This window comes from Globicephala melas, chromosome 5 (assembly GCF_963455315.2).
Source record: "Globicephala melas chromosome 5, mGloMel1.2, whole genome shotgun sequence".
NCBI lineage: Eukaryota > Metazoa > Chordata > Mammalia > Artiodactyla > Delphinidae > Globicephala > Globicephala melas.
In genome coordinates, this window is record NC_083318.1 from 90,091,828 (window position 1) to 90,105,591 (window position 13,764).

General features: G+C 38.9%; 1 protein-coding gene across 1 annotated transcript in view; it reads right to left on the reverse strand.

The window, feature by feature from the left end:
- Positions 1-13,262, reverse strand: part of GC (GC vitamin D binding protein) — a 35,987-nt gene extending 22,725 nt beyond the window's left edge. The window contains exon 1 of the mRNA XM_030878085.2: positions 13,196-13,262. Within this exon, the coding sequence (XP_030733945.1) occupies positions 13,196-13,253 (58 nt within the window). The 5' untranslated portion in view covers positions 13,254-13,262. The remainder of the gene's footprint in view (positions 1-13,195) is intronic.
- Positions 13,263-13,764: the final 502 nt, after the last annotated feature.

Here is a 13,764-nt window from a genome sequence, read left to right on the forward strand (position 1 = left end):
ACTAAAAATAGAATTACCGTATGACCCAGCAATCCCACTAATGGGCATATACGCTGAGAAAACCATAATTCAAAAAGACACATGCACACCAATGTTCATTGCGGCAGTATTTACAATAGCCAGGTTGGGAAGCAACCTAAGTGCCCATCGAGAGATGAATGGATAAAGAAGTTGTGGTACATATATACAATGGAATATTACTCAGCCATAAAAAGAAAAGAAATTGAGTTATTTGTAGAGATGTGGATGGACCTAGAGTCTGTCATACAGAGTGAAGTAAGTCAGAAAGAGAAAAACAAGTATTGTATATTAACACATATATGTGGAACCTAGAAAAATGGTACAGATGAACCGGTTTGCAGGGCAGAAATAGAGACACAGATGTAGAGAAAAAACGTATGGACACCAAGGGGGGAAAGTGTAGGGGGTGGTGGTGTGATGAATTGGGAGATTGGGATTGACATGTGTACCCTAATATTTATGAAATAGACAACTAATAAGAACCTGCTGTATAAAAAGTAAATACAATTTAAAAATTAAAAAAATATGGTCTATATCAAAAAAAATTAAAAATAAACAAAATGAAAACAAACTCAGATACAAATTGGTGGTTCCTTGCTGGTACTGGGGGTGTGGGTAAAATTGGTGAAAGAGATTAAGAGATAGAGGCCTTCGGTTATAAAATAAGCCATGAGGATGTAATATACAGCATAAGGAATATGGTCAATAATATTTCATAACTTTGGGGACAGACGATTATTAGACTTACTGTGGTGATCATTTCATAATGTATGCAAATGTCAAATCACTATGTACTACACCTGAAACTAACATAATATTGTATGTCAACTATATTTCAATAAATTTAAAAAAAGAATGAACTAATACTGAAAGCACGTAAGTCAAAATATGTATGCCAACTAGTGAGTCAGAACCTACTGATATAGCAATCATTCTTAGGTCCCATCTTTATAATAATGCTCAAATAAATAAAGCTTTTTATTCCTCCTTCCTTTCTTTGCCTCAGTTTCACCCAAGGCCTCAAAAGAACAAGGAACAAAAAATAAATGGAGAATATATCTACCTTCCGAAGTGAAGAGCTAGGCCAAGTAATGCAGGCCATTAAAAGGGGGGTGTGAGCACTGGTGTTGCCTCCCTTGCTTCATTACCCACCTCCAGACTCTCTAAAGGAAGCTTAGGAATTCAGCTGAGGAAAAAGATGGAAATTAGGCAAAATAAGTTTTGGAGAAAGTTGTCAATGTGGTGGGTTTGGGAGAGTGGTGTGAGAGTGCATCTCCTTACTTCAAGCATAGTAAGGAGGGCTTCAAAGAAAACACTCAGACCTTGATAGGTGACCCTTGGAAGGTGGGGTACAATGGACAGGTGTCTGATTCAGACTGGAGAAATCTATGAGGTTAGAAAGGCTGGTTAAGTGGTCTGAGGCAACAAAGGAGAGGGTTGTGAGTGGGAAGTTCTGCTGTGGCCTGTGTACCTGATATAGATCGAGCAGGAGAACAAACTGTCCTGGAATCATCCTATCTTTTTTTTTTTTTTTTTTAAGGTAGGGAGACATTTATCTAGAAGGCAGCAGGCTACCAAAAGTAGGACGCCTCTGTGCAGATGCAGATAACTTGAAAATCAAAGGGAGGTCTTAAGGTGCCAGCTGGATGGAGAGATCCCCAGGGATGATGGGGAAAGAGATCTCCAAAGAACCCATGAAGAGAAAATATCAACTCTGAACATCTCCTGTAACCAGAGAAAACACCACTATCTCACCAAGCTGCCCATTTGAATGAGTGTTTGCTGCTGCTTACCTTTCCTACTAGCTTTTCTTTTCCCTGTGTTAACGCTGGAGGAACTAAAAGCAGCCTAGAGAGTAGCAGGAAGGAGAAGAGAACAGGCACAGGCAGAGGAAAGTGTATGCCTCCCTTTGCCACTAAAGGCAATAGGACTGAAACATGCCTGATCTGGGGGAGTAGCTTCAATTTTAAATGAATTTACAAATTTTTGACTTTAACCAGACAGTCCCATGATTGTTAACAGGTGGTTATTTTGATGTTCAAAAGGACCAGAGGACCTTATATGAGTGATCAGAAAAATCATAGAACCTACTTTTAAGTCCATTCGGGTGGTTGGGAAGAGCTAGTTTGCACAGGGGATGAGTTCTTTATTGATGGTGAGACCCACTTGTTCAGCACACCTGTTGCATATACAATAGGTGGACGCGTGGAAGGCAGCCAGTGTTTTTCTTCCCCGATTCATCATTTATGCAAGAACGTCTAGGAAATTTGCCAACATTTTGATGCTATATCTTTCCAAAAAAATGTAACAAGTATAGAAATGGCCCAGTTCCTGTTCTAAATGGTTTTAACATTTAGTAACTTATCCTCCTGGATTTAAATATTGGGAAATCCATCTTGGATGATATGATGGCAATTACTGGTATGCATTTTACCCCCTAAATGTGCTCGCCTCAGCTCCATGGATGAATGAATATACATAAGGCAGAGTAAGAATTCTTTTTCTTTTAATTGGAGTATAGTTGATTTAAAATATTGTGTTTCAGGTGTACAGCAAAGTGATTCTGTTATACGTATATCCACTCTTTTTAAGATTCTTTTCCCATATAGGCCATTACAGAGTACTGAGTAGAGTTTCCTGTGCTATACAGTAGGTCTTTATTAGCCATTTATTTTATATCATATGATATTGCTTATATGTAGAAATTCTTGTTTTATGGTTTGGAGTGGAGGTGGTAGTGGCTGGATACTGGCTGGGGAAGATTTTGTTTTGGTTTTTTTTTTTCCTTTTAAAAAAGATTCTCGGGACTTCCCTTGTGGCGCAGTGGTTAAGAATCCACCTGCCAGTGCAGGGGACATGGGTTCAATCCCTGGTCCAGGAAGATCCCACATGCCATGGAGCAACAAAGCCTGTGCGCCACAACTACTGAGCCTGCGCTCTAGAGTGCCCAAGAGCCACAACTACTGAAGCCCACATGCCTAGAGTCCGTGTTCCGCAGCAAGAGAAGCCACCACAGTGAGAAACCCGCACACCGCAATGAAGCGTAGCCTCCTGCAACTAGAGAAAGTCTGCGTGCAGCAAAGAAGACCCAACACAGCCAAAAAAAATTAAAAATATAAAAAATAAAAAGATTCTCTTTGGGATTTGTTAGAATTCATTTTAAAAATGCCTGATTTCAGTGAAAATTGCCTGTAGAGGAAGCTGTTGTACCCTATGTCTTTCAGGTGGACTGTTCAATGCATATAACTAAGGTGAGAAGTCAGAATTGAGGGACAAAGACCTTTTTAAGTGGCATTTTCTAATAAGGGACCAACTCAAATACCATCAAAATCACAAAGAAGGTGGATAAACCTGCATGATCAAATCGCACATTATCTTGGAAACTAGGACAAGACAGTAGGATTGATAGTGGCTTTTTATACTCTATTGACTGAGAACCTTCATATCTAGTACATTTTCTGTAATTTATTGACTTGTTTACAAGGTTGGATATTGTCACAGTTTCAGAAGGTCAAAATAAGGCAGAAATTTTCTGTTAATCATTAATGGTATTCAGTGGGACTGAAGATTAGGGCACAGGGAAAAAATTTAGGGTAAAGCTGTCTTCCTGTAGTGAGAAGATGTAGTATTAGGATGTCAGTGGAGTTTTATATTGCTCCTGGGTAGAACTGGGGAAAAAGGCTGGCAGTAGATTTTAGTTCAGTGTGAGAGAACTTTATAACTGTGGCTAATTAATAACTGAAATAATGAACAGCTTTTTTTTTTTTTTTTTTTTTTTTTTTTTGCGGTACGCGAGCCTCTCACTGCTGTGGCCTCTCCCGTTGCGGAGCGCAGGCTCAGCGGCCATGGCTCACGGATCCAGCCGCTCCGCGGCATGTGGGATCTTCCCAGACCGGGGCACGAACCCGTGTCCCCTGCATTGGCAGGCAGACTCTCAACCACTGCGCCACCAGGAAAGCCCTGAACAGCTTTTTGAAGTGAGTTTGTTTTGTCCTTAAAATATTCAAATGGAGTTTAAATAATGGTATGTATTAGATTCCTGAATTTAGTACACAGTCGTATCCTCATGATCTTTGAGATCACTTCTAAAAGCTTACAAAATCACCCCTTTTAGAAACAGTAAGAAATTATACAGAATCTTTTTTCTCCCAAAGCTTATGGTTTCAAGCCACAAAAAATACTCAAATAAGAACTCCTTTGTTCTTAATGCAAAGGAAATAACTTTGCTTAATAAACTCTCCCTATAAAACTGCAGAGGTCACTTTTGTTTTATTGTCACCATGCAAAATGAGAGCCTGCATTCGAGGGGGGCACCTCTAAACATTTAAAAATATATTTTGTTTCTAACTTTCCAGATTTCTCACTTCATTAAGAAAGTAGAGTTTCATTCAGTGTGCTGAGAACGTGAGTGCATGTGCATATAGTATAAGTGGAAACTACAGTTTATCTCCTGATTTAATTAAAGCTATTTAAACAACTGAGATTGCACAGAAACACACTGGAATCCATGGGTGTTATGTACTGCTTTAGTTAGAATGCAATGACAGAAAACTGGGAAACTAGATCAACTACACAAGACTTAAAATGGTTTTGGAACCATTTTTGCTGGAATATTCAGTCTTGGGCAAAACAGAAGCAAGGGAAAAAGCCCAAATAGGCGTTGAAGAAATTCAGAATTAAAATATGAGGGTAAAACTGCAAAGTAACCTGTAGAGGAAGCCATTGCACCATGTATTTTTCAGGTGGATTACTTGAAATATTTCTGATTAAAAAAAATTCATCTATTCATTTATTCAAAGAGAAGACCTGGAGCTGAACTGGTTAAGCGAGTATGTTAATCACTTTCTCATCTTCCAAACGTAACAAATACTGAACTTAATTTGCCATGAGATTGTTCTAAATCAATTCCCTATTCCCTGGAGTATTGCTTAATGTTTTCCCACCAGTTGAGCTCACTTTCATTTATATAATTAAATCCTATATCAAATGAATTGTAAATGACTTACTCTGTTCTTTAATGTGCCATGTAGTTATGAAGAGGGCAGTCTGGACTTTGATACGGCACTAGTAAATATTGGCATAATCCTAGTGACACTGGCGAAATCATTTTCACATTGTGACCCCTAAACACTCAATGTTTACAAATGTCGTTAACAGAATTGTTGCTTTTTGCAATAGCATGTCCCTTTTCTGTCTGTATTGTGAAACATTTTGGTAAGTTGTGCCTAACTCTGGACTTTTGAAAACATTTGGTTTACTTTCGGGAAATCTTTACTGCTTCATGCATCTCTCCTCTCCCAACACAGCTGACGATACTCATTCATACATGCAACGGACATGTCTTGAAGACTTACTCTGTGCCAGGCATTGGGTTCAGTATTGAATATACAATAAAGAGCAAAATCGACACATCCTTGCCCTTATGGAACTTTTAATCTAGTGGGGATAGACAATATGATACTCATTGTTATGGTACAAACTTTACTAAAAAGGGTATTTTGAATGCTTTAACTATTGTTATAATCATTCTCTAAAACGAGTTTGGTCCTCTAGAAAAGCTGTTTGTATACCGGGAGCAATGGTTGGAGCCTATATATGTTGTGTTGAATAAAAACGCTTATATAGGATTCTAGGAACTGTCTTACGTTGCTATTTTCCTATTCTGGAGAATCATGGGCTTTCAGAACTGTTGGGCGTTTATATTTTTGAAATTTTATTCCTTTGACACTTTTATTTCCATTCTGCACTGACAGACTCATCTATGTCAGAAAAGGTCAGTGTATTAGTGCGTTTTTTTTTTTTTTAACTTAAAGAATATGGTTTGTAGTATTCGTTCAAACTGGGTGGGCTACATATTCAGAGTAGTGGTTTTAGTTGAGAAATTAAATATTGTTGGGCTGGTTTAGGAAGTTGCCCTGATTATTGGAACTAAAGAAAACTGCCGATATGTCATTAGAAACATTGTCAACGAAGAAATGGTATTCAAATTAGTACTTTTATTTCATTTCTCAGGCTTTTTGGGTCTCATTTCCGTTGACATTTTAAATCATTATTAAATAAAGCATTGATCTGGTTTCATATTGATGTTTGCAAGCAGGGGTGCAGTTTTGAGCTTAAGTCAATAGAAAGTAAACCTAGAGTTCTGCATGACATCTATAGATTAACTATCTAGAGGAAATTAACTGTACCTCTTAGGATGCCATCAGTGGAACATTTCAGATGTTGAAAATTCAAAATCAGTAGAAGATATAGGGGCAACGGGTCAGTTGCCCCAATACTAAAATTGCCGTAGAGGATGGCCTCATAGACTCACTCAAATTTGATGCCTTTGGTTTCAACACGGGTGGTAGCCCATATAGGTGCTACCCTCACCAAAGTCCCAGAGGAGGCGTTCTTCCTCCACACATCTCATTCCACCTCGCTTTTCCTTCACAAGTTGAGCACCCTGTCATCAACAAATGCTTTTGCAGAGGTGAAGATAAGGGAGCAAGTTTCCCTCTCCCACCTTTGGCATGAGTGAGGGTGGTGTCTTTGGTATCCTGAATTGGAAACTTAGAATGCATTACAGGGCTTAGTTTTTAAAACAATATAAGAATAAATAACATGATAAAGCACATACAAGAAACTTGAAAGCCACCAATACTTAAGGAACTGAGGTCTGATATTAGAGATAAGAATAAGAATACACCACCAATAGCAGCAGTAGTGATCATTGCCATGGAAGAGATTGAAACAAAGCATATGAACCCATGGAATGGAAGAGAGCTTTTAGAAAACCTCATGAAAGGAACTATTACTTGAAGTGGACCATGAATGATGGGCAGGATTTTAACAGGAATAAGTGAATTTGGAGAGGAATTTTAAGTGGAGAGAACATGAAGAAATATCAGAAGTTAGAAAATCTCCAGTCATATCTGGAGAATGAGTAATCCAATAAAACTGAAGCAGTGGAATTAAATACTAGAAAACTTGATCACCAAAGTTTTACTTATTTTTTAAGGTAATGGGGTATCTATTGAAATACATTCATGGAGAGGAATGACCAACTCAGAGCTGTACTCAAGGAAGAGTAATCTTGGGATCTAAGCAAAATAGTACCTTGTTATTAAGGCTGTTCTGTGAAATATGTTAGTCTATGTAAAAATGCCTAGCACATCTCCTGCCTAACGTGGTAAAAACACAATGAATGTTAGCACCTCTTCTTATAGTAAAATCCAGTGATGATACCTATATGCCCTTGTGATAAGGATCCCATGTGGCTTGCTCCAGTCCTTCTCTCAGATGGTAGGCTAAATTACTTTCTGGTCAGAAGGAAATGGAAGAGAATAGAAAACTCCCAGGAAGCATGGAAATGAGTTAACATGTACCCCAGTTATCTCCTGGCCAGTTCTCCCTGGATCTGACCAATGAGATGATAGTCTATCAACAGTGAGATGTTTTCACTCAATGATCCTTTCCTTGGGGAAGTTCCAGCCTGTCACAGAACCCAGAAACGTACAGTATTAGGTTTCTATTGCTACTGTAACACATTACCACAAATGCAGTGGCTTAAACTTACTGCTTTACATTTCTACTGGGTAGACCGACACAGGTCTCACTGGGCTAAAATCAAGGTGTCAGCAGGATTGTGTTCTTTCTGGATGCTCTAGGGGAGAATCCACTTCCTTGTCTACTCCAACTTCTAGAGGTAGCCTAGCATTCTAGGCTCAAGGCCTCCTTCCTCCATCTTCAAAGCTGGCAACTTTGTGTCTCTTTGTGCCTTTTCTCTTTAGTGACATCATCCTCTGACTGATTCTGTTTTGCTCCCTTCTTTTGATTACTTTGGCCTCACTCAGATAATCCAGCATTGTTTTTCTACTTTAAGGTCTGCTGACTAGCAAGCTTTATTCTGTCTGAAACCTTAATTCCCCTTTGTGATGTGAGCTAACCTCTTAGCCCGTTCCAGGCATTAGAATGTCAACATTTTTGGAGGATGCTCATTCTTCCTAACGTACACATTACTATTTAAGCCTGAGGTTGTACCCACCGTCACATGACTCCAAACAGAGACCAGAATTGGGGTGGGTTTGTATCAGACAGTCTGATAGCTAGAATCCCACCAGTCAGCTATACATGTTCACCCCTAGCATTTCATTTACCTTCCCAACAGTGATCCTAATTTTTATGTATTTCATTTTTGGACTCTACTTACCAGGTTATGTCAGGTTTTGCATTGTGTTTTAATATGAATTGATTGGGGAAGGGATGGGAGGTAGGGATTTTGTTAGGGAAGCCACTACAATAGCTGGGTGAAGGTTAATAAGGGCCTGCACAAGGACAGTATAAGAAAGTGGAAATGTAGTAGAAAAGAGCCAGTGTTCCCAGGCTTTGAGAACTAGATCTATGCAGGGGGTAAAGGAGACAGACAAAAGGACCACTGAGGAGTTTCGGTACAAGGCTGACATATTTTAGGGCTGAAATTTATAGAATATAGAAATGATTGGATACTGATAACAAAAGTGTATAAAATAAAATCCAACAGTGCTCTACAGGATTGAACATAAATGATTTAGAGGCGATAGTGCCAGGAAAACAGGAAGTTAGAAGACAGAGCTAGTTTCATGGAATAGGGATGAACTGGGATTTGGATCAGCTGTGGATGACCGTGGTGGACAGAATGAATTTCACTTACTTCCCCCTAAACTGGTGTCAATGATTGGCTCTCTCTTACACTTATTCTAAGATTAGTGAAAGTATTTCAGGTATGTGTCTCATGAGAGGCAGCAAAGCAGTGATTTTGAGTGACTGTAAACCCAGTGAATTGATGTAAAATCCTGATCCTGACACTTAACTAGCTCAGTTACTTTGGATAAGTTACTTAACCCCTCTCTTCCTCAGTTTTCCCCATTTATAAAATGGGGATAATAGTACTGAGCTCATCATGGTGTTGAAAGGATGAAATAAATCTATCTGAAAGATTTTAAACATGTTAACATATTGTAAATAAACTATTAGCTATTTTATTCAATGGATATAATCTAGTGCCAATGCTTCACAGTGAATACTATATATAAAACTTATAATGAAAATAACAAAAGACTTAAAGTTTACTCCTTCCAGGATATATATTATGTGTCCTAGTTGATATTTAATTTTCCTTAAAGACTCAAAACTACCTTATGAGGTAGGTACTCTAATAACCTTAGTTTTCTGATTTTACACACAAAAAACTGCTACACATAATATATGGCAAGTAGTGTTCTAAAACTGAGAATTCCAGCAAGGAACAAAAAGTCCTTGATTTCACGGAGCTTACATTCTACATCTTACTTTCATTACAATAAACAAATGAACAGCTGGTAATAAGGTGATGAGTGCTAAAAATAAAAGCAAAATAAAACAACAAAAACAGGGTAAGGGAATAGAGAAAAATGGAGTAGTAGGTGCTATTTGAGGTAGATTGGTCAGGGAAGTCTTCTCTGTATGTGAACTTGGAGCAGACAGAGGGGATCCATGTTCTAAGATGAGTGAGGTGCTAAGGCAGATCCCTGGGGTGCAGAATACAGAGAGTGGGAGCTAGTGGAGGCCAGTGTGGCTGAAACAGAGTGAACTGGGGGGGAAATAGAGAGGAGGGTAGCAGTGGGCAGAATAAAGAAGTTAAGTGACCATAGATACTAGGGGGAGGGTAATCAGTTCCTTTTAAGGATTTCTTCATCTTCTTTCTGTATAGATCAACCTTGTGACCTGTTAAAGTATGCTTACTCATCCCCATACCCCATATATGATGGTGAATTCATACTGGCATTGCACCTCATAGCAATGAAGCATAATTTTGCTATTAGGTTAACATTGCTTTTTGTTTGTTTGTTTTTGCGGTACGCGGGCCTCTCACTGTTGTGGCCTCTCCCGCTGTGGAGCACAGGCTCCGGACGCGCAGGCTCGGTGGCCATGGCTCACGGGCCTAGCCGCTCTGCAGCATGTGGGATCTTCCCGGACCGGGGCACGAACCCGTGTCCCCTGCATAGGGGGGCGGACCCTCAACCACTGCACCACCAGGGAAGCCCTAACATTGCTTTTGATGATGAAGTTAGCTACCTCTTTGACTTCAGCTCTTCCTCCTTTCCTCCTTTCACTTCTCAGCTAAGCCTCTTTAATGCTTTTACTCTGGGTGCTTTGTGAACTTGGATCAGGTCGTATTTGTTCCTAGCTCAGGACATTTGCCCCAGAGTTCGTCAGCTTGAAATATACTTCTAGATATTTGCATGGCTGTCTTCTTTTCATCATGTAGATCTCAAATCCTATGTTGCCTCCTCAGTCACCTGAGGAGGTGACTAAGCACTAAAATAAGCATAAAGTTATGCTTATTTTGCAGAGAGCATATACAGACATATCTGGGAAAGTATCAATAGAATATCTTCTTATTCTAAATTACTTCTCTTTAGCATTCTGTACAGCTGTGTTCCTGAATTAAACTGAGGGCAATTTTGTTTTTCACATGGCTCCTGATGAAGGGGTGGCAACTTGTAGAAAAGAGAAACAGTGATTCAGTGGTGGTTTGGAAGATTGGGATGAAACATATTGTCTTAGGGCTGTTTCGACAGGTAAGCGGGAGAAGGAGAAATACAGCTTCCCCCCCACCTCAAGGGGAATTGACTTTCTTCTTGCTGTTTGATACCATGTTTAATAAAATTATGCTGAGAATGAAATGCTTAAAGCAAAAGGAAAATGTTCTTGCCAATAGCTCTTATAAACAGCAGTGCTTTGCTTCCTGTAGCATTATTTCTTTGGTAATTGTGTAACAATTGTGTAGTAACTGTGTAGCCTTCTTGTTTCTTGGGAAGAGGGAAAGATATGATTTAGATTAGTGCTTTATCCATTTCAGGTTTTTTTTTTTTTTTTTTTTTTTTTTTTTTTTTTTTTTTTTTTTTTGCGGTATGCGGGCCTCTCACTGCTGGGGCCTCTCCCGTTGCGGAGCACAGGCTCCGGACGCGCAGGCTCAGCGGCCATGGCTCACGGGTCCAGCCGCTCCGCGGCATGTGGGATCTTCCCGGACTGGGGCAAGAACCCGTGTCCCCTGCATCGGCAGGTGGACTCTCAACCACTGCACCACCAGGGAAGCCCCCGTTTCAGTTTTGAGTAAAGAAGCCAAGTGGAGGCAATTGGCAAACATAACTTTCTTGCCTCTCACAGGGTAGCTAAAGTGGATATTATAATATCATTTAGATTTGGCATATTTGGTAAGCCCGTCTCACTCAAGATGTACCCAAGGGCTTGTGAACTGAATCCCCAATGCCATTTGATAGAAGAGGATGAGCCTGACTGGAGCTAACATTCATATTATATCCACTTTAGAACTGAGATTTTCCAAAGACTGCTTCCATGGGATATAGGCATTTTAGGAAAGAGCCCATGCGTTTGGGAAACTTTATTGTTTTGAATAAAGTTAAATTATCTTGTTTTGATTTCTCAGAACTCTTAGGACAACAAAAACATTGATTATGAACCAACCAAGAAAGACTAATGTCTGGCTTATTTCTTAAATATGTTTGTCCATAGAAACATATTTCCAAAATGAGTCTTGAAGGAAATACACCTTGGAAAAGAGGTTCTAGACAAATGCTTTGGGTGATTGGTCAGCTCTGTAGAACTAGGCAGAGAACTGCAACCCAAACCAATCCTCCAGCATCCAAAGTTCCTCTCAACTCCTTCAATCTGTACACTTCCTGCCAGGAGTGAGCACACCTAGCTTCCAGGTAAAACACTGACTTGGTATTTTGGTTCTGCTCAGGTATTACAGAACAGAGGACTGATGGGTCAGGACTACTGTCCCCAAATATTGGACATTTATTATGTAGGTAATTGTACTTTATGTCTCAGGAGTCATGATCTGACCTATGGAACATAGGTAATCGAGTTCATTGTGAAGTTCAGACTTTCAAGGGAGCTTACTTGAAGTTTTTAGCATCTGTTTCATCAGAGGCTGAGTGAATACTAAGGGATGTTGAAATAGAGGTTGCAGAATACTGTTATTCTCCAAAGCACTGTAATTCTTTGAAGTGAAGCCAATGTACATTTATTGAGTCAGTAGTTCAAAATGGCACATTATGGCATCCACATATAATCCCAGGACATAACCATTACTGGACTTTCTGTGTTTTGAAAATCCAGATCTGAACCTACTTCAGGAGGACTTTTCAGGTTCAGATCTGCCTCAGGGAAACCATGGGTGAAGGAGTAAACTTTCAGGGTTCCTTGGGATCTGGGCTATTCAGAGGTCTCGTAAGGGACATGAATAAGACAAAATTTAAAATAATTTAATGACAAAAATGAGGTTTTTTTAAAAAAAATGTAAAAATAAGGTCAGGAGTAAGGTTATTCTTGTCATAATTAATAACTGTTAATTCCTGGGATACACACATTTTATTCCACTGGTTAAATGTTATTAATATGACTTGGGTAAAGCCGTTAACTGGAAGCACTACATGAAAATTTTAATTTTTTGAAGCCGGATGAATGCAGATTCCTTTTATAAGCATTAAAGAATCAGCCAGAAAGTAAATTGGAACTGATTATGAATTTCACAGCTTGGGAACTTACAAAGTTGTATATTGCTCAAAGACGAAGACACCATGTGATGAATGAACTTAATGAAAAATATAGCTCAGAGACCTTGATAGTCATATTTCTTAGCTAATGAATTCTTTTATGTGAGATATTTTAGAAACTATAATGCGTTTTCAAATATTACATATAGAGGATTCCTTGAAGAAGATCAAAGAAATCTGTTGACTTCATCATTGATATGGTATATTGTACTCTCACTGGCAATGAATATTTGAAGTCTGAAAAAGCTCAGTGATGGATCATAGCCTCCATTTGCACTCTCCTTTAACAAATTAAAAAATTCTAATTTTGAACCATTTTTTAAGATCTTGCTTATCAAGAAAACAGGGAAAGTGACAAATTATATAGTTTTTCTTTCTTTCATGGAATTCTTATCGTGACTTCTTGGCTATTCTAAATGAACACTCTATGTGACATTTGAGCTCAGATTAACCCCCCTTTGATTCCTCCCTCTCTCCCCAACATATGCACTGATTCTTCTGTTTTTCACCTTGTGTATAATTTTTAAAATGGTAACAAAATTAGGCTAGTTGAGAGTTCTTGTAAATGGTCACAGCACTGTAAGTCTTACCTCTCTCTAGAGCATGCACAAATGCTACAGCAAGCAGGAAAACCAGGATCCTCTTCATTTTTCTGCCGGCAAGTCCTGTAACACCCGTCTCCTGTATGTTACCCAGTTAAAAAAAAAAATGGCATCCAAAAGTAACCAATTCCCTTTTACTAATAAGATTCCTGACTGTGAGCTAATCAATTATTAATCTCTACATGGAAGGAAGGGCAGTCATCCTTGGGCCACAAGAGATAAAATATCATCAATCAAGGCAAATAGACAACCTGGGGAAAAAGTAGTGGAAAATCTAGGGGATTTTAATCATTAACTTTGTCAAACTGCAAAAAAGTCAGGGTATATATAGATTTTTTCCCCCCACTTCTGCTTTTTGCTAAAGCTTATCTAATGTATTTATGGGCACATTTTCCCTCCCTCTTTCTGTGTTGTCTTTGGACATTCTCTACCCTTCTCGTGTATAAATGGAAACTTGGAGGTGTCTCTTTGTTTAAACCTACTACAAATAAAGATTATCTTAAAATATCTCAGACTAGATGTTTAATAAGGGCAAAAAAAGTGAGAAACCAATTTAT